Source organism: Macaca thibetana, chromosome X, assembly GCF_024542745.1.
Source record: "Macaca thibetana thibetana isolate TM-01 chromosome X, ASM2454274v1, whole genome shotgun sequence".
Lineage (NCBI taxonomy): Eukaryota > Metazoa > Chordata > Mammalia > Primates > Cercopithecidae > Macaca > Macaca thibetana.
Window position 1 is genome coordinate 125,726,899 of NC_065598.1, and position 23,828 is coordinate 125,750,726.

General features: G+C 39.9%; 1 protein-coding gene across 4 annotated transcripts in view; it reads right to left on the reverse strand.

The window, feature by feature from the left end:
• The window catches only part of ENOX2 (ecto-NOX disulfide-thiol exchanger 2), a 296,553-nt gene that overhangs the window by 64,379 nt on the left and 208,346 nt on the right, over window positions 1-23,828 (reverse strand). For all 4 annotated transcript variants that reach the window (XM_050777529.1, XM_050777527.1, XM_050777526.1 and 1 more), the window contains 2 exons: window positions 17,479-17,613; window positions 3,369-3,524 (listed from right to left, as the gene is read on the reverse strand). In XM_050777529.1, the coding sequence (XP_050633486.1) occupies window positions 3,369-3,524; window positions 17,479-17,575 (253 nt within the window). In that variant the 5' untranslated portion in view covers window positions 17,576-17,613. The remainder of the gene's footprint in view (window positions 1-3,368; window positions 3,525-17,478; window positions 17,614-23,828) is intronic.

Genomic DNA, 23,828 nt, shown 5'->3' on the forward strand with positions numbered 1-23,828 from the left:
TCATAGCAGTGGTTATTGTGAATATGGAATGATTACAGACATATATTGTTAGGTAGACTGACATAATTTTCTCACAGATTAAATGCACTGTGTGAAGGAAAGAAATCCATTAGATTTGGCATTCACTATTTAAGTGAAAATGCCTTAGAGTGATGCACTACAGTTTTAGTTCCAATACCTTCCATGTGGAAGTGCACCAGAAAGGGGTATGCTTGAAGTTGGGCTGGAAGAGAGTGTGAGGAGTATGAGGTCAGGAAGCAGTTGAACCTGACTAAAGGGCAGGTATGTGGCAAGTAGAAGTGATGGATTGAAGACAGTCATATGAAGCAGACAAGTAAAAGGTTTTTGAGGTCAGGAGTTGGACTATGAATCTGCAGGCAATGGGAGCCACAGAACAATTTTATGGTTCTGTATATGTGACAAGCACTTGGATGAAATGTCAGGTGGGACACGGGGGAGGGAATGGATGGCAAAGATACTTTCTAATAAAGCAACAAGAATTAGAAGCAGACTGGATGGTGAATAAAGAGACTGTATGAGTCCCTAAATCACAGGACCTCATTGCTGAGAGGAATTTCAGAGGCCACTGAGTGTAAGAGAATATACCAGAGACAGGCAGGAGTAAGGAGTGGGGTTTATAATTGATATGGTTTGGCCCTGTGTTCCTGCCCAAATCTCATGTAGACTTGTAATACCCTATGTTAGAGGTGGGGCCTGGTGGGAGGTGATTGGATCAGGGGGTGGATTTCTCATGAATAGTTTAGCACCATCCTTTTGGTGCTACTCTTGTGATAGTGAGTGAGTTCCCGTGAGATATGGTTGTTTAGAAGTCTGTAGCACCTCATCCCCATTCTCTTGTTCCTGCTCCTGCCACATGAGACACCTCGCTCCATCCTTGCCTTCTGCCATGATTGGAAGCTTCCTGAGGCCTCCCCAGAAGCAGAAGCCACTATGCTTCCTGTACAGCCTGCAGAACCATGAGCCAATTCAACCTCTTTTCTTTAAAAATGACTCAGTCTCAGGTGTTTCTTTATAGTAATGTGAGAATGGACTAATACAATAATCAAGGCCTGATCAGGCAGGGTTGGTGGGCTGAGACGATAAAGGGTTCAGTCACACCAAATCCCTGTTCTTCCTTTCCTACCCTGCTCTTCCCATCTCACCTTCACAAAGCAATGTCTTGGGGCCACTAACAACAGTGTCACTTTTGCCATGCTTTCAGCAGAGAACTAAGAGAAGAAGCACTTCTATTAGTGTTTTCTCCACCCAAGTAATCCAAGCCCCCTTTGAACAAAACTCAAGTTCTAAAGAGCAAACAGAACACCAGTTTACTTTAAGCTGTGTCAAGAGTTTTATGTTTGAATTCAATTCCAAGGCCAAGTTTCTTCCCAGAAGCCACCAATTTACTGGTGCTGGTTGCCCTGTAAGCATTCTTAATACAAGGATGAAGAACTAAAAGACAGAGCCATGGGGGAGATATGGTGCCCTCTTACTCTGTGGCCCTTCCAACTCAGAACTGAAGAGGCATGGCTGCAGGTGGGGAAAGATAACAATGTATTTGAGAGATGTCAGTCCGTTTCTTTTACTAGAGGCTATCAAAAGTTAGAGCCTTTTTAAGCTATATATTTCTAGATTCATTTGAAGACTGCTCAACAAAATGGTCTATGTGTCATAAACAAGGCATCTGTGCTATTCTTTAGAAATTTAGAAACTGAACATCCTGTAAAGTCAACTACTGCACCCAACCTGGACATTATAGGGTGTGAGCCACCCTGTTAGCTTAGATGTGCTTGAGACCATGAAAGCCTGCTGCAGGCTGATTATGCGATAAATGAATGATTAAATCAGCAGGATTCTACCCTTTCATAAGCAGGAGGTTTTAACACTGGCAGTGCCTAAATTCATGGCTTTTTATGTAGAAAAGGTACTATCAGGAATGCACAACTTTCTCTAATCTGAAAGCAACATGCTGAAAGGTAAAAAAGGCCATTGCCCACTTGTAGGGACAGTGGAACTAAGAGTAAGAGACAGATAAAATGGTGCTGCTCATTCACTTAGGCACTAAACACAAATCCAGGAATGGCCATTTGAGCTGGCAAGTAAGGCCTGCAAGGGCCATCTTATTCTCCATTCCCTAATTCTCCTTGTGACATACTAGCTCTTCTCTCAATACAGTCCTCTGAGATGCTGGCCTCCTAGATTTCTTATTGGTCTGGAAGGATGTCTCCTGTTGACAACCATGTTCAAAAACCAGAAGAAAGCATAAAGATCTGTTTTTTTTCGTTTTCTAGCAAAAGGGGCCAAGATGATCTATCCAGCCAACCCTGATTGATTCTAAAATCCTCTCAGTTATGAGCAGACCATACTACGTAAAATCTGGGTCCCTGCCAGGGCTTGGGCCGTGATTAACTGATTCCTATTTAAGGTAGGCGATGAAATATTTGTCTGAAGTCACATGTCAAAGATTCATATTTATCCTGATAAGGCAAGGTCATTTGATCTATGTCCTAAACCACTGAATGTATCCCTTAACAAACAGCTCTAATCTTTGTACTGTAGTGGTGGTTCCCTTGGTATGCCATTCAATATGACTAGAACTATGGAAAAATCATTAAGGAGGCTTGGGGCACATGCAGAATCAGCTTCTAATTACTGAATGTATATAAAACTACAAATGCATTTGGAAAAAAAGTTTTAGTCAATTATTATTAGTGGGACATTTTAAGTAAAATATGGTCATCATATCTTTACACATGTTTTAAAGTGAATCTAAGGAGAAGCCTGTTCATTACTGACAAAAATGGATCTCTACTTCCACATGAACTGCTTTGACTGGTGGCTACAAGTAGTGTGACTTAGTCTCAATATTCCTCTCTGCCCTTCCAATATGTTGAACCATGCCTCACTGTATATTACAGCCCATCGGTTGAATAGCAGTGGTTCAAGTGATGTATGAATAGCTGCTAGCAGTGGAAGATTCTCAGCACCAAATGTATATTCTCACGTGCCTCAGACCACACTCTGTCTCTGCCATCATCAGTACATGGGGCAGTTATGAAAAGGAAAGACTACAAATGATGGTGTTGAGCAATCTGCATGCTTCCTTCTTTACTAACACACGTGAATTCCTTACCAGACTGCATTAGAAACATGTATCATTTGTACTGCAACCTGCACACAGAAGTCTACTGTTGTGTACATAAAATTCAACCCTGCCTAGCAAGAGAAAATTTTCCTGTCTTTGGTTCTCTAGGTGAAGCTTTCGTACAAACATCTACGAAGCCCTTGGGTATTCTTTTGAAAAAGAAGAAAGTTTTCTTGTACACTAAAACATTGTGTCTTGTGTGGAAAAAAAAGCAGCTTATTACTTGGATTTGGAGGGAAGAGCGTGCAGCTTTTACAGTGTATGATCTCTTTTACTACTGGCATATCTGGAGGAATTGGTGGAGGTACTATTCCCAAACCAGGCATCATTGGAGTTATTGGTGGAATTCCAGTCATCATTCCAAGAGCAGGATCGAAGTCTAAAAAAGGAGAAGAGAGAACAATAAATGACACCAGGCAAAGTTAAGTGGAGAAAGAATGTTACTTTGTAAGCTTCAAATCAAAGGCCTTTCTAAGACAGAGGTAAAATATTTAACAAGCATGGTACTTAGTATTCCTAGGTCTTAAATATTATTTTATAGTTGTGCATTTTCCTTTGGGGATGGGGCCATTTTGTTTGACCAGGGCTTATTTAAGTCTCTGCATCTCATTGTGGCATCCAAGGTCTTTCATAGCATGGCCATGCCTTGTCTATTGATTTTGCCTCTACTAGTTTCCAACACACACTCTCTGCTCCATTCCGAGAAGGCTTTTTACTGTCCCTTGTACACGTTTTCTTTGTACAGTACAGCATGATATTAAGAGCACAGAGTTTTGGGGATCAAGCAGACCTGGGTTTTAGGTCTACCATTTGCTTAGCAGGATGAACTTCCAGTTCCTCGTCTGCAAAATAGGGTTAATATCACCTACGTTACAGGAAGCTGTGAGGATGAATCTAATGTGCTGAGCATAGGTTTGATAAATAACTACTCTCTGTGCCTTTGTTCATGTTGTTCTTTCTGCCTGGAATTATTTGAGCCTCTGCAAATTCTCCCCATGCTTCAAGGCCTGGCTTAAGTGTCACCTTCCTTGAAGAGGCTTTTCCAGATAATTCTGGTTCATTCTTGACTTTGCCTCTAAAAGCTATTGGTTCTATACTTGTTACCATTGACTTTTTTATTTTGCATCATTCTTTGTTTAATTCAGGGATGCCTCTAGCATGTGTGGGGGCACCCAAACAAGTATTTTTTTGTGGGGCCTATCTACGTACACAATTTGTTTCACTGCTAATCAGTACTGGCAGCATTTTCGTGGCACAATCTCACGCGATACCATGAAAGAAATACCACACCAGCCAGCTGGAGTGGTTTCCTTGCCAGGCCACTCTCCTGGAACCAAGACTCTGGGGAGGATTCCATGAGTCCTGAAGCTTCTTGGGGCATCTAGTTCACTGCACATACAGGTCAGAGGATTGGAGAGTATCCCAAAGGGGAGAAATGGGAACTCAGGTATACATGTGTCCAGTTTAAGATTAGGGCTTCTCAGATGATAATGCCAGTCACAGTCTGCCCCAGACACTGCAGGGGAACTTAGAAAATTTCAAGAAAGGTACTTCTTACAACCAGAATACAAGAAGGAGCTGCTCTGGACCCAGGGCAGCTGCCCTGAAGATACTACCTGCTTGGCCAGTGCTTGGCTCTGGAAGGGGACTTAGAAATTATCCAGGTAGGCATTCCAAAGCACAGGGGCCCCTGAGGAGGAGCCCCACTTGCCTGGGTCTAAGGACAGTATTGATTTCATTGTTTAAATCTTGTCTCTAGATCAAAATGGAATTTCTCTGAGAGAAGGGAGTACACTCTACTTTGTTTCTCTGCCTCCCACTTCTGTCTTTGCTATAGAACCACACACAGTGGACTGCAAACAAAAAAAGTACTGCAGCTTGAGGGGTTCTGGTAATTCAGGGGCAGTTGCAGCAGCAGTAGCAGGCCCTACTCCCAAAGACTTCATGTTCACCACACAGGCCAGAAGGGTAATGCCTGTACACATGTCCTTAAAGTGGCCCTGAAGTCACCTGGGTGGCTCTTTCTCTCTAAGATGCTGGAGGAGGTCAACCTAAACAGCAGGAAGAACCCAGGATTCCCAAAGAAGCAGAACCTCAGGTCTGACAGGCACAATAAGAGTGAGATCTAGAGCTGGGCAGATGGGCAGGCAGGTGGCACATGGGCATCCCCTGTTACAAAGGCAGCCCAAACAAGCTAGGGCATTACCCAGTCTCTCACATGCCTTTTAAATGTGATGTCAAGACCCTGAAAATGTTTGGGAAGAAAAAAATTCTCCCAAAAGGAAGTTTTATTTTTATGAAAATATTTACTTTTAGCCCTCAAATGTCATCTCACTCAACTCGCATGTAGACACACACACACATACACACACACACACACACACACGCACGTACCCTCCTTCCCTCCCTCCCACCCACGGCTCTCATATCTATACTGTAGTCCATATTGTGGTTATGTGATCTTGAAGAAAGTTTCTTAATATCTGTGTGCCTCCATTTCCTTTTTGGTAAAAGTGGGGGGCAAATAATGACATTTAGCTCAAAGGATGAAAGCACAGAACAGATATGAAGACCTCTGGCAAGACAGATAGTCCTGATAGGTAAGTTTCCTTCTTTTCATTTAAAATGTGAAAACCCACACTGATAAATCCACTGATTCAGGCATTCATTCACACATTCACAAACATCTGTGATAGGCTTCCTATATGTCAGGCTCTATGCAAGTGTTGGGGGTGGTGTCTAGGTTTCCTGTTGGATCTTAGAGAACCAAAATAAGAGCACTGTGGTTAAGAATGCCATTTATGTCTTTGGAAAATTCGATTCCTCATGCAGAAGATTTTGGAGAAATTGTTAATATTATCTTACCCATTTACAAACTGTTATTTTTCGTTAGGAAAAGATCAGATTAGATTGTGTGCCAACAAAACAATCCCATCTATTTTTCCTATTCTACTGAAATGTTTGTCTTCCTTTTATTGTTCTGCCTGCCTTCTTATTGTTATTCATATAGCTCTGTCACTCACAACTCTACCTTACCACAGATTACAGAAACATCAGTTCATTAAACAAGTTCTGCCACTTCGGCTGAGAAGGAAATGTCTGTCTCTATGTACTGCCTACTAATAAATGGAGACAAACAAAAAACAAATATACAGGATAAATATAACTCCTGACTGATGTACTTACCACTCTGCTGTTTCATATAATTACATTAATATTTTATAAATTCATTTAAAAGCAAATGTATTCATTGCATATGGCTAAAGCCAGAGTAGATAAACTACCCCTCTTCCTTTTGTTCAATATGCCAGGAGTTCCATAGGTTACACTGCCCATAAGGGCTTGCTAGGGAGCAGGTTGTACATGACATTTCAAAGGCTTCTATCACGTTGATTATTTCTTTTGCTTATCTTTAATCATTAAGCACCAAAGTGAATGTGGATTTCCAATGTCGACCAAGAAAACCATTTGAAGTCATGGGCTTTATACATATATTGCAGAACCTGAAAAATCAAAGAAGTCCAGCAATTTAAAACACACTGGGAATAGAACACCAGAGAAATTCTCTCCCTTTTCCAGGACCCTGGCCTGGCTTGTAGAGTACTACCAACAAGTACGTACCATTGCCACTTATGTTAGGAATTCAAACTTTCAAAGATTTGAAATCATATAAAAGAGTTATGGAAAAGGCCAAGATACTCCTCCAAAGTCCTTTTTGCAATAAATATCCTGTTCTGTTTTGCTTTTACCGTCTCTTCTAACACCATTTCCCTACTGCCTTCTTGACTCTTGGCATGGCCATTGCCGAAAGAGTCATGACATGTTGATTTGTATTCTCTCTCTTTTTTTTTGGAGACGGAGTCCCGTGCTGTCATCCAGGCTGGAGTGCAGTGGTGCGATCTCAGCTCACTGCAACCTCTGCCTCCTGGGTTCAAGCAATTCTCCTGCCTCAGCCTCCCTAGTAGCTGGGATTACAGGCATGCGCTACCATGCCTGGCTAATTTTTTTTTTTTTTTTTTTAAATTTTTAGTAGAGATGGGGTTTCACCATGTTGGTCAGGCTGGTCTCAAACTTCTGACCCCAAGTGGTCCACCTGCCTCGGCCTCCCAAAGTGTGGGGATTACAGGCATGAGCCACCAGGCCCGGCCTGTATTCCCTCTTCTGATTCGTGTACTTCCCAAAGTCCCAACCCACTGGAAATTCTGCAAATGCTGTCTGTTAGCTGGGGCCAGCTTGCTCCTCAGACTTGCAACTCTACCATGTGATTTCAAGTAATGTTTCTATGTAGCTTTAAGCCTTCCTGCTACCTAGCAACTTGCACTTACTCAACCTTGGCAGAGTGATTACTGCCCATTCTCTGTACACATCTGAGCCAAGGAATTACAATGGAGGCAAATGTCATTTCTGTGCAGCTACCCAGTTATTCCTCTATCTATTCATTCAATATTTTGATGACAGGTCCTATGTCAGGTGTCGGGGTTTCAGAAATGAATAAGACAAAATCCTTGGCCTTATGCTCTAGTTTGGAAACAACCACGCAAATAGTTACAATGCTGTACCATCAATGAATCACCATAATTGTTTATTAAGTGCTTAAAATGTTTTAGGTTCAGTGCTAAGCATTTTATATAATCACATTCTAATAGAGCTGTGAGCTTACATATTGTTATCCTTCATTTTATGGATAAAGAAATTGAGGGTCAAGGGGGGTTTAGTTACGTGCTCAAGTTTACACAGCCAGTAAGAGGCAGACCTAGAATTCAAATCCAACTTGGTCTAATTCTAATGCCCTTAACCACTACACTGCCTCTCAATGTAGTATGACAATGGTTTCAATAAATTAATACAATTGCAGATATAAAGTGAAGCAAATTGTTGAAAAAATAAGGCATTTGGGCAACAAAATGTTTACATACAATTCTTTTTGCCCCAATGTGGTGGATTAAAGTTGGATACAAATTCTTTGATTCTCCTTCCATCAAGGTAAGGGTCTATGCCCTTATCCCTTTGAATCTGGATGGGCTTTAGAACTGCTTTAACCAACAGAATATGGCATAAGGGATATTGTGTCCTTTTTGAGGCCCAGGCATTAAGAGAGATGCAATTTCTACTTTTTGTCTCTAGAAATGAGTGATAACGGGAGCTTTTCATCCTCATGTAAGGCTGACTACCCTGCTAGAGAGACCATGTGGAGAGGGACTTAGAGCAAATGGCAGAAGACGGATCCAGCTGAGCCCAGTCTTGTATCTGTCCTTACCAAGGTGCCATGCATATGAGTGAAGTCTTGAAATCAGCCTGCCACAACTGAGGTATCCCAGTTGATATCATATAGAACAGAAAAATTGCCCATTTCAGTCCTACCCACATTCCTCATCCAGAAAAATCTTAAAATATAATAAAATGATTGTGTTTTAAGTCACTAACTTCTAAGGTAGTTTGTTATATAGCAATAGATAAGGAGAATATCCAGCCTGGCTGCAGTGGAGTGTTATTGGTTAATAGAGTTAACAATTTTCAAGGAATGAAAATAGAAAGTACACTAAACAGTCAAACTAGACTGACCATGATTTTTCTCAGATTTTTGAAAAGGCGCTTTAGGATCCTGCAGGGCACAGAGCCACTGTCTCGGGCAACTGTTGCCACTACACTGTTGCTATATGGAAGGACCATTGTTCAGTTGGAACAATGTCAGATGACTGACGCTCTACTAGGTGTACTAAGATAACAGTTATCTACAAAACTGTAGAAACCTCAGAGGTGTTCTACATCTGATGTCTGACAAAGACACCACACATGCCTATTTTACGGTTCAACCCTAATAGTTTTTGGCAGGCCCGTTCATGTTGGCTTCTCTTTCTTTTTCTTTTTTTTTTTTTTTTTGAGATGGAGTCTCGCTCTTATCATCCAAGCTGGAGTGCAATGGCATGATCTCAGCTCACTGTAACCTCTGCCTCCCAGGTTCAAGCGATTCTCCTGCCTCAGCCTCCCTAGTAGCTGGGATTACAAGCACACGCCACTATGCCCAGCTAATTTTTGTATTTTTAGTAGAGATGGGGTTTCACCATGTTGGCCAGGTTGGTCTTGAACTCCTGACCTCAGGTGATCTTCCTGCTGTAAAATGCCACCTTTTAAACTTTGTGGCAGGGGAGAGGAATACTAGCTACCCATTAATTGGCTAGTTATTAATTTCCAGGTTTTATACACTGTATCTGACTTAATCTTCACAACAATCCTAAGGGATGGGAAATAATATTCCCTATTTTACAGGTGAGGAAATTGAAACTGACAGAGATAACACAGTAAGGATACACAGTAAGTGGCACTCACTAAACATGCTCCTAACCATTAGTCTACACTGCTTCCCATAAAGTCCACAGTTTCATAGAGAAAGACAGATGCTCTTTGTCAGATTAGTACCTACCTACTCAACTTTGTATGTGGCCTTCAAACCTTCCTATCCAGGAGGCTATCCTGGGGTTGCGTATCTCTAAACCCAGAATTTCCTATTGAGATATTTGACACATGCATTGTCACAGTGTTTCGGGGCCTCTTTTTAAAATTCACTGTTGCAATTTTGTGCCACAAAAGAAGTTGAAATTGTGGCCATGTATCAACTGGAAGTAGGCAAAGGTAGGAAGTGACACACATTGACTATCTTGCTTACATTTTCAGAACTGGACCCTGGTTCTTACTGAAAGCCCCTTTACACTCTCAGAAAGGCTTTGCCTGCACTTAACGACTTCTCCCCGTCCAAGTGCCCCTGGCCCGATAAAAGCATTTCCAATCTTTTAGGTGTTCCAGAGACCCCTGAGCCCCAGGAGGTAGTTTTTACTCACAGTAAAACCACTGAAATGCAACCACAGATTATTCCAAAATAACTATTTCAAATAGGATCTAATTATATATGCATAATTAAGCTATTTTATAGAAAGTTATGATTTCAACTGAGCTACATATTTCTGAGACATTATTGTTATTTCTTTAGAGTTCCTACAAAATTCATTGGAAAATTAAGAATTATGCCTGTGTACTGGGAAATTTTAACCCATTATAGTCCTGTCTCTTTTCTACATAGATCCTTTAAGAGACTTTTTAGGCAGTCTTTGTCAGATTAGTATCTACCTACTGAACCTTGTATCTCTCTTCTAATCTGAAGAGAGAACACAGATTTCCAAGCACAACCTGGCTGAGCTGTGAGATGATTCTGGACTTCTCACCAGCCCTCTTGGAGGCACAAGTTCCCAAAGTTTTACACAATGACTCTCAAATTCTACCGACATCTGTCCGGTTTCCCCAAAAGATCATCTAAACACTTGTTTCAGCTCAGCTGGAAAGGTGAGACAGGGCCTGGCTCATGTACAACAGCAAACAATCTGGCAACCTGGGATTGGTGGGTTATGTGGCACAATTTCAGTTCACAAAGGTCCTCCCAAACATATCTCAAATTTCCACCAGTGGAGCTTTATTCCTTTAGTGCAAGGTTTTGCAAAATCTCCCTTTGTAGCCCATCTTCCCTCAATTCCTTTTTATTCATTTACACTGTGTTCTTGCCTTTTTAGAACATTTGACAGGTCCAGAGTCATGCCCTCCAAAGGTATTCACCTTTGGAGGGGCATTAGTGAGGACATTTCCCACTACATCTGTGGTTCCCAGATTTCTGGATTTTGGAAATGAATAAAATTATATGCATATTTAAGGTCACCAGCCTCTTAATTTGGCAAGAAAAGAAGTGGGGAAAAAGTAACAAAGAAACTAACCAATATCCTATTCATACAGTTCATAAAAGAAAGAACATTTTAAAACCAAAAATACAGGAAGTCTATCACCTCAGAATAAAGGGCAGTCCTTTCAATTGAGCAAATTTAGCTTCATGACAAATTTACTACATTTTTAGTTTTTACATTTTGCCATAGAAGGGTCGTGGCCTACACACCAGTGTTTGGGCTTTTCAGATCACTCAACCATTTCACTTAGCGTGCTCCCCTATATATGAAACTTCCTGTGAAAAACTTCTTTCAGAACTAGAATGTCACACACACACATACACACATTATTAAGGGCCATGAAAAGCTTCACCTCCCCTGAGGACTGGTGTATTTTTTCTTCATGGAAAAATGCAAATTATATAACTGATCAGGTTTCCCTTTTTTGTTTTGGCTGCTTTGTCACAGGGGCAGCTCAACTTCAGAAATCAGGTGGGATTCTATGACCTACACACCTGAATTTTAATTAACTTCCTACCTGGTCTTTGTCTTGTATTCTCATTTATATTTTCCCAGATGCTGATTTATTTTATTTTATGTTTTATAAATTATTGTATTTTTTTATATACTGTAATCTTTCTTATAAGCTGCCTCAAAGTCTTTGCTGAATGAGGTGATGTAACTCAATAGTTAACCACTGTCTCCATACTGTATACCCTTGCATACCTTCCAATAATTGATGCAGTGTTTCCTCTGCCTACACTGTTCTTGGTTCTTTTATCCTCCTGACATACTCCTATATATCCCTGGACACCTAGCTCAAATGTTACCTCTTTTGTGAACCTTTTCTGACCACCGCCATCTACCTAGCATTTCCTCTCACCATACCTGGGCTAAAATATACTTATTTAGAAGTTTCTGTTATGACACTTGCAACATTATAGTGTAGTGATATTTACTTTGTTGCCTCTGTCACTGCAACTTGAGCTTGAAGGCAAGGATTGCGCCATGCCCATGTTGGGATCCCCTATATCTAGCTCAATAGAGCTTCAATGAATGGATGGATAAAGAAAAGAACAAATGAATAAAATGAAAGGAAGGCCTTTGAGCTGTTGTCAGTGAAGAGCCAGCTCATATTTGAGAACATGTTGGATTAGGGAGACAGTGTGGAAGTTCTAAAAGTATTGGAGTCACTATGAGGATAGGAAACTTTGTCTTTTTTGTTCATTGCTTTCTCCCTGGTGCTTCTCACAGTACCTTTATACTGGCAGGCTTCAGTGAATATTTCTTGTATGAATGAATGAATAAGCAAATAGTTTGACTCAGCTCCTTCTCCTAATAGTTTCCATGGGGAGTCTTTTCTTTTTTAATGATTGTTCCTATCACTGTGCATTTACTTATTCCAGCTAGTTAAGGTCATGAAATTCTTATCTCAAAGATCCTCTGGCCCTTGAGCTTCACATACTCTTCCAAAGGGTTTAAATAGTTTAAAATATTTCCACGAGAAAACAGCTCCACAGCATTCACCTACACAGACTGTGATGTAGAGCGCCTCACTATCTGTATTTTGTGGTGTCTTCTCTGGGAGATAGGACCTCGTTCTTTGCGGGGACCTCAATACACAGTCTCTATTACGTTGACCATCTCCTGTTTGTCCTTCTGTGGCCCAGTTAATCTTGTTGTTGCCAGTACTCAAGTCAAAATCATGATGTGCTTGTTCCCAGAGAAAAATATGACAATACATAGATCATAAAAACTCATACATTTTTGTTGAAGTAAAGTACTTCTGTAATATCAAGATAAATAACTAAAACATTTTTAACCTTTTCAGCTATACAATATAGAACTAATTCATATTCATAAAAGCAGGGTCTCAGTTATGTCCAAACCAAATGATGATGCCTCTGTCTTTTTGTTTTTGAAAGGATGATCTGGCACAACAGCTAACTGCCAGCTGTTGTGTTACTACGGGAGCTTGATGGCATGGAGGAGATTTAAATGAATATCTCCAGGTGTAGATACGCTCCATGGTGAATCTTGAGAGTACCATCAGTAGCTTGAATTCAGGTTTGTTTTGAAGAGACATTAATTTTATCTGGTATATATAATGTTTACATATTATTGGCTCTTGGTAACATATATACTATGATGATGAACAGTGCTCTCCTTTCTCAGGATCATAACTTTTTGCCACTAAAAGCATACTCTATTTGTGGCAGATATTAAAAATAATACAAACCGAAGGCCAGGCCTTCCTGAGGAGCTTGCAGAACAGTGGTCTGTCATTATCATACAAACTCCTTCTTTCTTTCTGTTCCCATCAGAGTTGGCCTGTTGGGTCCAGTGATAACTGCCTCCTTAAGAATGAGAAGGGCTTTGCTCTGAGAATAAGGTCCATGAGTCCATATTATCCAATATCTTTCATTATGGAGCAGACACAATCAATACAGTGGGGACATCATAATGAGGAACTCTTCTCTTTTTGGACTTCACAGGCTCCACACTTGGCTGCTAAGGATATTTTAATTGAGGGGAAAATAAAAGCAGCAGCAGGCAGTATTCAACAAGTAGCCCTTAATGGGTCCATCCTTGGATTCATCTGGAATGACTGGGGCAGAACGTTCTTTAACCAGAGGGCCTGACTCTATTGAGCTCCACTAACATTAGTCTTATTTGACCAGCTTCTCAAAGCAAATACTCTTGCAGGAAAGACAGCTGCTAGCCAGAGGGGACCGCCTGATCTGCCATCATTATGGATTAACTTTATTGAACCACAGCAGTACAAAACACCATGTTAGTTGAAAGGGAACTCCACACCAAACCTCAGAGATAGCCTGTTTCTACTCCCTACTCAATGAATATAATAACTATGCCAGACATTGCCTTCATGACAAGTGTGTGTCTAACAGACTCAGTATCCATGACAGTATAGATTAGAGGTCTCTAGGGGCAGTGAAGGAAGCTTACATTATCACTTGTTTTTCATCAATGTCAAAAGACTTCTCTACTGTCACAGACAGGCTAGATGAGACAGGACAAAGAAAAGTCTGCTGGCTCAGTAGGAAACCTCCTGAGGAACATAAAAGTAGCTGAATTACTGAGCCTTTGATGGGTGACTTCAGGCAACAGCTCCATGAGGCTTATTTGCTGCCTTTTCCATTTTAAGAAATCTTGAGGCGTGGGGAGCTGATCAGGGAGATGTTTTAACCCATTGTAAAGATGGCAGGCACTCTGTTCTCCAGACCCTGGCAAGAAGAAAGGTAGGCAGCATTGGAGTGTCGTGCCACCCTTCCATTTCTGTGAAAATCCCCAACAGATTTATAAGGAACAGGCATCAGTACTGTTAGACATATACTATTCTCTTCACCTGTTGCTGTCCAGTATTTCACCAGGGAAAAATTTCACCCTTGCCTTTACTGTCCTTCACTGTTGTTAAAGGTAAAGATGAGTCATAATTCAACTTTTTGTGAGCCACATCGCACATGTGAACTTGAAACAATAATAATAATAATAGCTGAGTTAATTGAGGAATTACTGTGAGCCAGGCATCATTCTAAGGCTTTACATGTATTAACACATGAATCCTCATAACAACCCTATAACATAGGTGTCATTATTATCTGCATTTTACAGATGAAGAAACTGAGGCATAGAGAAGTGAAGTAACTTGTCAACAGTCACACAACTGGTTAATGACAGAGACTTGAACATAGGCATTCTGGATCTAGAACCCATGTTCAAATCTCAGTGGTAAACTGCCTTCCTAAAATAATACAGATACAAGAAAAACCAGTTCACACATAACTTAAGTGATTTTATACATAGCTTTACAAAGTATATCTCAGCCTGATGTTATTGCCCCATGCACTTTAAGACAAGAAGGGAACTACTGAACTAATACCAGCATTTCTATGACCAGGTTTCCAAACAGTCAAGTAAGTTTCACTGGAGCATGGTGGCAGGCAGAATCACTGAATTACAGGTCAAAGAGAAACCATTTCTTTACAGTCGTTAAGAAAACAAGATGTGGAGAAGGGGGCCAAAGGTAGAAATTAAAAATACTCTTGAGGTTTCAAATGTCTGGTTGAAGCTGGATGTACAGAACGCTTATTAGCATATTAGTGTTGACAGTGGCTGCATAGCATCCAAATACTTTCAATTTAAGTGGGAGCTTAGCAGCGATTTGAAGAATGTATGTTAGTACTTCCTCTACATCAGAGCATATAGTACTGCTAAGAGTAGTAATAATGATGACAGTTTATCTTTATTGGGTGCTTATTATATGGTAAGCAGTGTGCTAAGTATATTATTTAATGTCCACAGCAATCCTATGAGCTAGGACACTATCATTATCTCCATTTTACAGATGAGAAAACTGAGGAACAGACAGGTCAAGTAACTTGCTTAAGGTAACATAGTAAGTGGCAGAGCAAGGACTCAAACCCAGGTAATCCTCTAACTTCAAGGCCTGTGTTGTTAAGCACTAAGCAAGATACTGTTATGAGGATTCAAGCCCTCTACCACACTGTTAAGAAAACTTACCACAATTTTCTAGCCTTATTATTGACCCCAGCTCAAGCTTTGGGTCTGTAATGATTGCTTGGTGGAATTTTTGTTCTCAATGCTAGGCCTTTCTTTTTCCATGTTATAGATGGGTGGCTAAGTATTGAATATTACTTTGTGAGCATAGATTTATGCTTATATATGATAATTTACAAATCATATGATATCAGTTAACATTTAGTCCCCTGGACCAGAGCGCAGATGTGGCCTCAATATTTTTCCTGGGACTTTTACACATATGGTCCAGACTGTCATAAACTGGAAATATTTAAGTCAAATTAGATTGTCTAGTCATCTTAGACTATAAGTGTTGTGACTCAGGGACACTCTACATGGAGCTATAAAACAATATATATTTCAGTTTAAATTCTATTATAATCAAATAATAAAGAGGTACTAAATACAAAACTTGTTACTTCCTTAGAAATGTCTATGAGAAATACATTAATAATGATTTTTGAAGTATTTTAATAGCTGCCATTTTTGAGCACCTTCTATGTACCATTGTGCTAAACATGATTTAATTGTCATCCTAGGAGTTAGGCACTATTAGTCTGACTTTGTAGATGAGGACACTGAGTCTCAGAAGATACACAACTGCTCGAGATCAAATAGTGAAAGAAACAGGCTTGGAAGCCAAGCAGACTGACTCCAGCACCTGACATCTTAACCATTCTGCAATATTGGCTCCTACAGTAACATTCACTGATCCCAGATTGGCCCCACTAGTCATTCAAAACCTAAGGAAATCCATGGTCCAATCACTGTAGCTCTCAAAGGATGTTTGGTGGTTCATTTCAATTGTTGTTGGTCTAATGGAGAAGAATACAGTCTGGTGAACTACAACCTATGGTATGAATTATAGTTTGGCAGAGTTCTTTGCACCTGCCACATATAGAATTTAGACTCCTTTTTTTTTCTCCACCCATTTCTTATTCACATACCTTTTTTTCTTCATGTTTGGTTGCTTTTATGCTTGTTTCTTGGCTTTTGATGTAACAACATTTCTTAATTCATTATTAGTATTGCTGTCTAGCATAGCCCACCCTCGTTATAACTTATAAGGATTTATAATCTGCACTGGAATTGTGAAATAATATTTTGCGGGGTGTAGCTAACTATATAAATAAATGGCAAGGCAAAATGGCATTACTCTAAATCTGTTTATCAACTTTAATGTGCCTGTGAAGCACCTGGGGATCTTGCGAAAATGCAGCTTCTGATTCAGTAGGTCTGTGCTGGGGCCTGAGATTCTGGGATTCTAAGTGGTTCCCAGGTTATGCAGGGCACACTTTGAGTAGCAAGGTTCTAGATTGGCCTGGTCCTGTTGTGCTTTTAAGTAGAGTCACAATTAATTGAATCTGGGGAGATTAATGTTTAGGCTGTTTAAAAAGCTGCCTCAGGCTCCCTGAGATGGCAATTCCCAAATGTCTTCAAAAATTCATTGTAATGATTAATTAGCTCTCACTGTCCAGGAAGCTTCTTTGTGTCTAAACAAAACCCTTCAGGTGCTGTGATGTTCTGCTTCTCATTTTATCTTTAGTGGAGGCGGAGTTAGTCCACCATGTCAGTTCTATTACAGGTTACTTTGTTTATGTATATATGTATGTGTGTGTGTATTTACACACAGTTATTCAATGTTAAAAACAGTCTTTGGGCTGTCCTCCACCATCTCCTTTCTCTCCTCTAGGAATCTAAGATTTTGGAGATATCTACGTCAGTTCTCTTTCTGTCTCCATGTTTATTTGCCTCCTCTATGAAATCTATAAAATTACACAAGCTTTGTAATTCCTCGCCAAAATCCTCTTGCCTTGTATTTCAAAGAGCTGTTTAAAGCTTCAATGACCCTAGCCTGCATTGGATATACCCCCAGCATGTCCAAAGTGCAAAACAGAGTATACTAGTAACTACCGGCTACCCAGACTATAAAGCTCATATTACAAAAATGCACACTCTAGGCAGAATCTGGTAAATGTCAACTTCAAAATAAGTTGTGTCATACTGCTATATTTATTACCACATGGTCAATAAAAATAAGCACTTGCGAGGTGATTAAAAATAACATACCAGGTAAAATTGGTTGTCCGGCAATTCCCAGCGGTGCCATTCCAAGATTATTCATTGCTGTGGCCCATGCAGTTGGATCAGACATAGGTAGTGTCATTGCAGTGGAATCCACATTCAGAGTTCTACTGTTATCGGCTGAAAAGAAATGACAAGCAAAATAATTTGTTGTGTTAAGGCTCTAGCATCTAGTTTACTTATAAACATAAATTCTGGCAAACTCTTTAGGGAAATGGCTGGAGAAATGGACAAGTGGTGAATCAGGCCTCAATGCCAGCTTTCTTACAAGGGTTAAAACAATACAGCTTGAACTGGCAGGAAGTCATGGAATTTGAAAGCAATTTACCAGATGGCATTTTAGTATAAGTGTTTGCTTCCTTCTCTCCCTTTCTTCCTTCTCTCTCTCTCTCTCTCTCTCTCTCTCTCTTTTTTTCAAGCATACTCAACAGAGGAGCTTGGAATGATTAAGGAGTTTCCTATTCTTCTCATAGTCCACTAGCATATGATTACTTCAGCAGCTTCTATCCAAACTACTTATGCATGTAAAGCAAGGAAAAACATCCTAGGGCTTCTGTAGTTGGCAATAAAAGATGAGAATTATACTCCTGATGTAATTTCATATCTTTGAGGCAGTACTATTGAATAGAGCTGGACACATAATCAGCAGACATCAAATTAGCTGAATGACAATTTTGGGGGTTAGGGGAACAATGAGAAAAAGCAGACTAGAGACACAGTCCCTGCCCTCAAAGGTTGTACAATAAAATTGAAGATACTGATGATGATGGTGATAATTATTACCATTATCACTACCTCCACCCACTACTACCTCTGTTGAACACTTACTGTATACCAGGTAAATCACTTGGCATGCATCATTCTCATTTAACTTTCAGAATAGCCCTATGAGGTAGGGACAATTTATATCTCCACTTAATAGAAGTTTTAGAGACATTTAAGAGAAGTTTTGAAAGGTCAAATATATTGTCCAAGGTCATACAGAATGTATAATTTTTAGCCACTATGCTTTACTGTCTTCAGTTAAACAACTAGGAAACAATGAAAGACTCAAATGGTATAGATCAGAAATGTTCCTGTAGTTTACGGTATGCAGAGCTACTGTGGCCTAAGCAGGAAATATTTCATGGAGAAAATAGGACTGAACAGAACGGACCAGATTTATATAGAGCATGTCATGAGTGATGAGTAGTTATTAGATAGGTAAAGTAAAGGGGCCAGACATCCCAGGAGCAGGAATGATATAAGCAAAGACATTGAAATGGGTTTTATAAGCACGTACATGTACACAGTGTTGGGAAAGATATAGTCATGAGTCATCTGAGCACAAACGGACTTTTGTTTTGGGAAATTTTCCTCTGACTACTGATAGCTGTAGAAAAAATATTTCTATGGCTTTTTTCCTACCTCCCAGTACACACTTCTGCCAATTACAACCCATGAAGGCAACTCTGTTCTATCAGTAGCTTGCTAAAGTCCAAGGCAACATCAGGGCTGACCCTTGCCAGGGTTACTTATACATGTGCTCTTTTGGTCACTGATTGGTCAGAACAAGCAAATGTAAATGTTTAAAAACATTATTTCTGAAATATTAGTTTTTGTCATTTTTCTGTGCTGCCTTTGCCTCCTCCCCCTTAATCCCCTCTTCACACATATACAGTGATTGATGGCACTAAGTGTTCATTAATTACAGTCAGAAGTCACATTTCAGAGCTAGTGATTTCTCCATGTGTAGGAACTTTAGTCGTCATAGCCAGCTTTCAGTGTTCTCTCACAAAGGCATATCCAAAGGCTAGAAATAGCCTCCTTGCAAATATTATCAAGAAAACAAACATGGGATGCTGAATATCCTTTGGGTTGAGAGTTTACATAGTGATAATTAGTCTACTTGGACTTCCAAGCCCCCAGTTAGGGGATATTTTAGAAAATGTTATAGCTGAAAGATATCTTTAGAGATTATTGAGTCTACACCCTGATTTTCTCTGGTTGCTGGAGAATCACTCCCAGAAGAAACTGGTAAGTTTAGAAGGACTGGGACCCAATGCCAAAAATAATTCCTTGCAACAGTTTGGCTACTCATTGGTTCTGCAGTCCTGACAAATATTAAAACGAACGAACAAACAAACAAACAAACAAACAGGAACACTTCTCAGTAAAGGATTTTGAGGTCAAAGAATGAGAATTTATAATGTATCAACCTAGCCAAACTCTGGACTAATTAGGGGCGGGATAAGTGTTTGGGGGAAGACAATGATCTCAATTACAATTTTGAGGGAAAATACAGTATTGTTATTTTCAAAACGTATAGTAATTCACAATGCTTGTTAAAATGTTAGCAAGTAGAGTTCCTGCTATGCTTGTTTACAGGAACAGATAAGGAACATGTGTAATTAACAGCATTGTTTTGCCTCAATGAATGTGGTTCTTAAATACTTAGGAAATTTTGCTTTAAATGTCCTTCTTATTGCCCTTCCCTCCCCTAACACCCATCTCCACCTGTCAAAATCCCAATATGCAGCCATCAAAAAGGATGAGTTTGCGTCCTTTGTAGGGACATGGATGCAGCTGGAAACCATCATTCTTAGCAAACTATCACAAGAACAGAAAACCAAACACCGCATGTTCTCACTCATAGGTGGGAACTGAACAATAAGATCACTTGGACTCAGGAAGGGGAACATCACACACAGGGGCCTATCATGGGGAGGGGGGAGGGGGGAGGGATTGCATTGGGAGTTATACCTGATGTAAATGATGAGTTGATGGGTGCAGCACACCAACATGGCACAAGTATACATATGTAACAAACCTGCACGTTATGCACATGTACCCTACAACTTAAAGTATAATAATAATAAATAAATTAAAAAAAAAATCCCACTCATTTTTGAAGGGCCATCTCAAATGCTACCTTGTTTGTGAAACTGAAATGGCCAGGTGGGAAGGACTCCCTGGCAGAGCCTCCCACTGACCTGCACCCTGGGGTGGAGCCTTGGAAGTTCATGTGTTTGCAGTGGGAAGGAGCCTGGCCCCTCCTCTTCCTGGGTGGAACCTGGGATTCAATCTACCAGGTGGGAAGCACACCAGCAGGGATTTGGCCTTGCAGAGGGTCCCTGTTTCCCTTTTTTACCCCTTTTCCCCCAATAAATTCCATTTTTCTCACCCTTCAAAGTGTCTGCAAGCCTAATCTCTCACGGCTGTGTGACAAGGACCTGGCTCTTAGCTGAACTAAGGAAAAAGTCCTATAACAAAATCACCTCATTGGAATTAATTACTTCTTCTGATGTGTTCTCATAGCATTTTATCTAGAATTTGATTTTCACGTTTGCTCATTCTCTCACTCATTCCCTGCAAAGTAAACTTTTTTGAGTCTTACTATATGCCCTGCTGTTTTGCTAGTAACTAGGAATACAGAGATGAACAAAACTCATTTACTGCTCTGGAAGAATTCAAAATATAGTGAGAGGGACAGACATATAAACAATCCAATATAAATTATTATAATAAGTACTGTAATTAAACCAAGAGTGGAGTGCTCTGGGAACACAGAGGAGTAATTAAAGCTGCTGGAATGGGTTTGGGTATATGTGTTTCTGGTTGTGGGGTGAAGGAGGAATGTCATGGAAGCCTTCACTGGGAAAGAATCATTTGAAATGAGTCTTTAAGGAGGGACAGGATTTTCTTCCAGGTAGTGAATGGAAAACTGGGGTAAAAAGAGCATTCCAGTAACTGGTACCAAAACAGAGATATAGACCAATGGAACAGAACGGAGCGCTCAGAAATAATACCACACATCTACAGCCATCTGATCTTTGACAAACCTGACAAAAACAAGAAATGGGGAAAGGATTCCCTATTTAACAAATGGTGCTGGGAAAATTGGCTAGCCATAAGTAGAAAGCTGAAACTGGATCCTTTCCTTACTCCTTATACGAAAATTAATTCAAGATGGATTAGAGACTTAAATGTTAGACCTAAAACCATATAAAACCCTAGAAGAAAACCTAGGGAATACCATTCAGGACATAGGCATGGGCAAGGACTTCATGTCTAAAACACCAAAAGCAATGGCAACAAAAGCCAAAATTGACAAATGGGATCTAATTAAACTAAAGAGCTTCTGCACAGCAAAAGAAACTACCATCAGAGTGAATAGGCAACCTACAGAATGGGAGAAAATTTTTGCAATCTATTCATCTGACAAAGGGCTAGTATCCAAAACCTATAAAGAACTCAATCAAATTTACAAGAAAAAAACAACCCCATCAAAAAGTGGGCAAAGGATATGAACAGACACTTCTCAAAAGAAGACATTCATACAGCCAACAGACACATGAAAAAATGCTCATCATCACTCGCCATCAGAGAAATGCAAATCAAAACCACAATGAGATACCATCTCACACCAGTTAGAATGGCAATCATTAAAAAATCAGGAAACAACAGGTGCTGGAGAGGATGTGGGGAAATAGGAACACTTTTACACTGTTGGTGGGACTGTAAAGTAGTTCAACCATTGTGGAAAACAGTGTGGCGATTCCTCAAGGATCTAGAACTAGAAATACCATTTGATCCAGCCATCCCATTACTGGGGATATACCCAAAGGATTATAAATCATGCTGCTATAAAGACACATGCACATGTATGTTTATTGCAGCACTATTCACAATAGCAAAGACTTGGAATCAACCCAAATGTCCATCAGTGACAGATTGGATTAAGAAAATGTGGCACATATACACCATGGAATACTATGCAGCCATAAAAAAGGATGAGTTTGTGTCCTTTGTAGGGACATGGATGCAGCTGGAAACCATCATTCTCAGCAAACTATCGCAAGAACAGAAAACCAAATACCGCATGTTCTTACTCATAGGTGGGAATTGAACAATGAGATCACTTGGACACAGGAAGGGGAGCATCACACACTGGGTCCTATTGTGGGGAGGGGGTAGAGGGAAGGGATAGCATTAGGAGATATACCTAATGTAAATGATGAGTTAATGGGTGCAGCACACCAACATGGCACATGTATATATATGTAACAAACCTGCACGTTGTGCACATGTACCCTAAACTTAAAGTATAATAATAATAATAATAATAATAATAAAAAGAATATTCCAAGAAGCAAGAAGCACCAAGCATTTACCATTTAAATGACTGCTTTGGATTATTGATATTGTGTACCTGTCTCCCTTCTGCTGGCCTGCCTGCCTCTTTTAGGTCAGGGACTGGGTTTGAGGCATTTTCTTTCCTTATTTCTTAGTTTAGTGTCTAGTATAAAGTAGGTATTCAAGAAATATTTAAATTAATAAAGAAAATTAATTTACATTGATTTTGGGCACAATAAGTAATCTATACAATGACACTCATTGATTATTTGCATACCTTTTCAGAATGACAAATTGTCTTAAATAGATGGCATTATTGCTACACCAATTCTTTCTCTAGGACAGCTGAATACTTGTAGAAATTTGCTTAGTTACAACCAGGGATCTATGCCCAACCAGTAACTCAGTTTGATCTCATTAGCTATGAACTTTTCCCCATATTGGCATAATCATACAGAAAAGCTTGCAAAATTTTGTTTTAAAAGGGAAATCCCAGATGATCACCTCTGGCAGCAATCTGGATTCAAGGTCCACAGTAACAAAACATGTTGTGCTAAGCATCTGTTTAGAATTATCACTTAGTGGTGGAAAAGTTAAGTTCTGGATCCACTTTTCAGACTAGAAATGGACATCTAGTAATTTTCCCCTGAATCCTACAATCCCTGGTAGCAGCCAAGAATATTCAGAAGGTGAGTGCTACTGGCTGTCAAGTGGTCTTCAAAATATCTACCCCAAGTCTGAAGAACATGTCCTGCCATGCTGGTTCTCCTATTCTGCTGTGTGACAAGTTCTCAAGAGGTCAGAGATTGTAGAGTGGGTTGTAAGTAAGTGCCTTCTAGGTAATTTGGTTGAAGATATGGCACTTTGGAATAAGCTCCATTGGCACCAAAAGAATACAAGATTTGGAAGTGATCACCTACTTCAACTTGGTATCATTTTATAACTATCAAATCTCTGCCATTTGTTTATTTTTGTCTTGTTGATACATTGCTGATTAACTTGTCAATCACTGTCAAAGTTATTTGATTTTGAAGACTACACACACACACACACACACATACACACACAATTTCCTCTGAAACAAGGACAACAGTATGTTGGTGCCATCTCTTCAACTATATTCTTTCATTAAGACAAAAACTCTCCTTCACTGATTATTTACTCTCCTACAATTCTCTTTATTATGTCCAAGTGTATATCCATTGGTTTTTATGCTTACT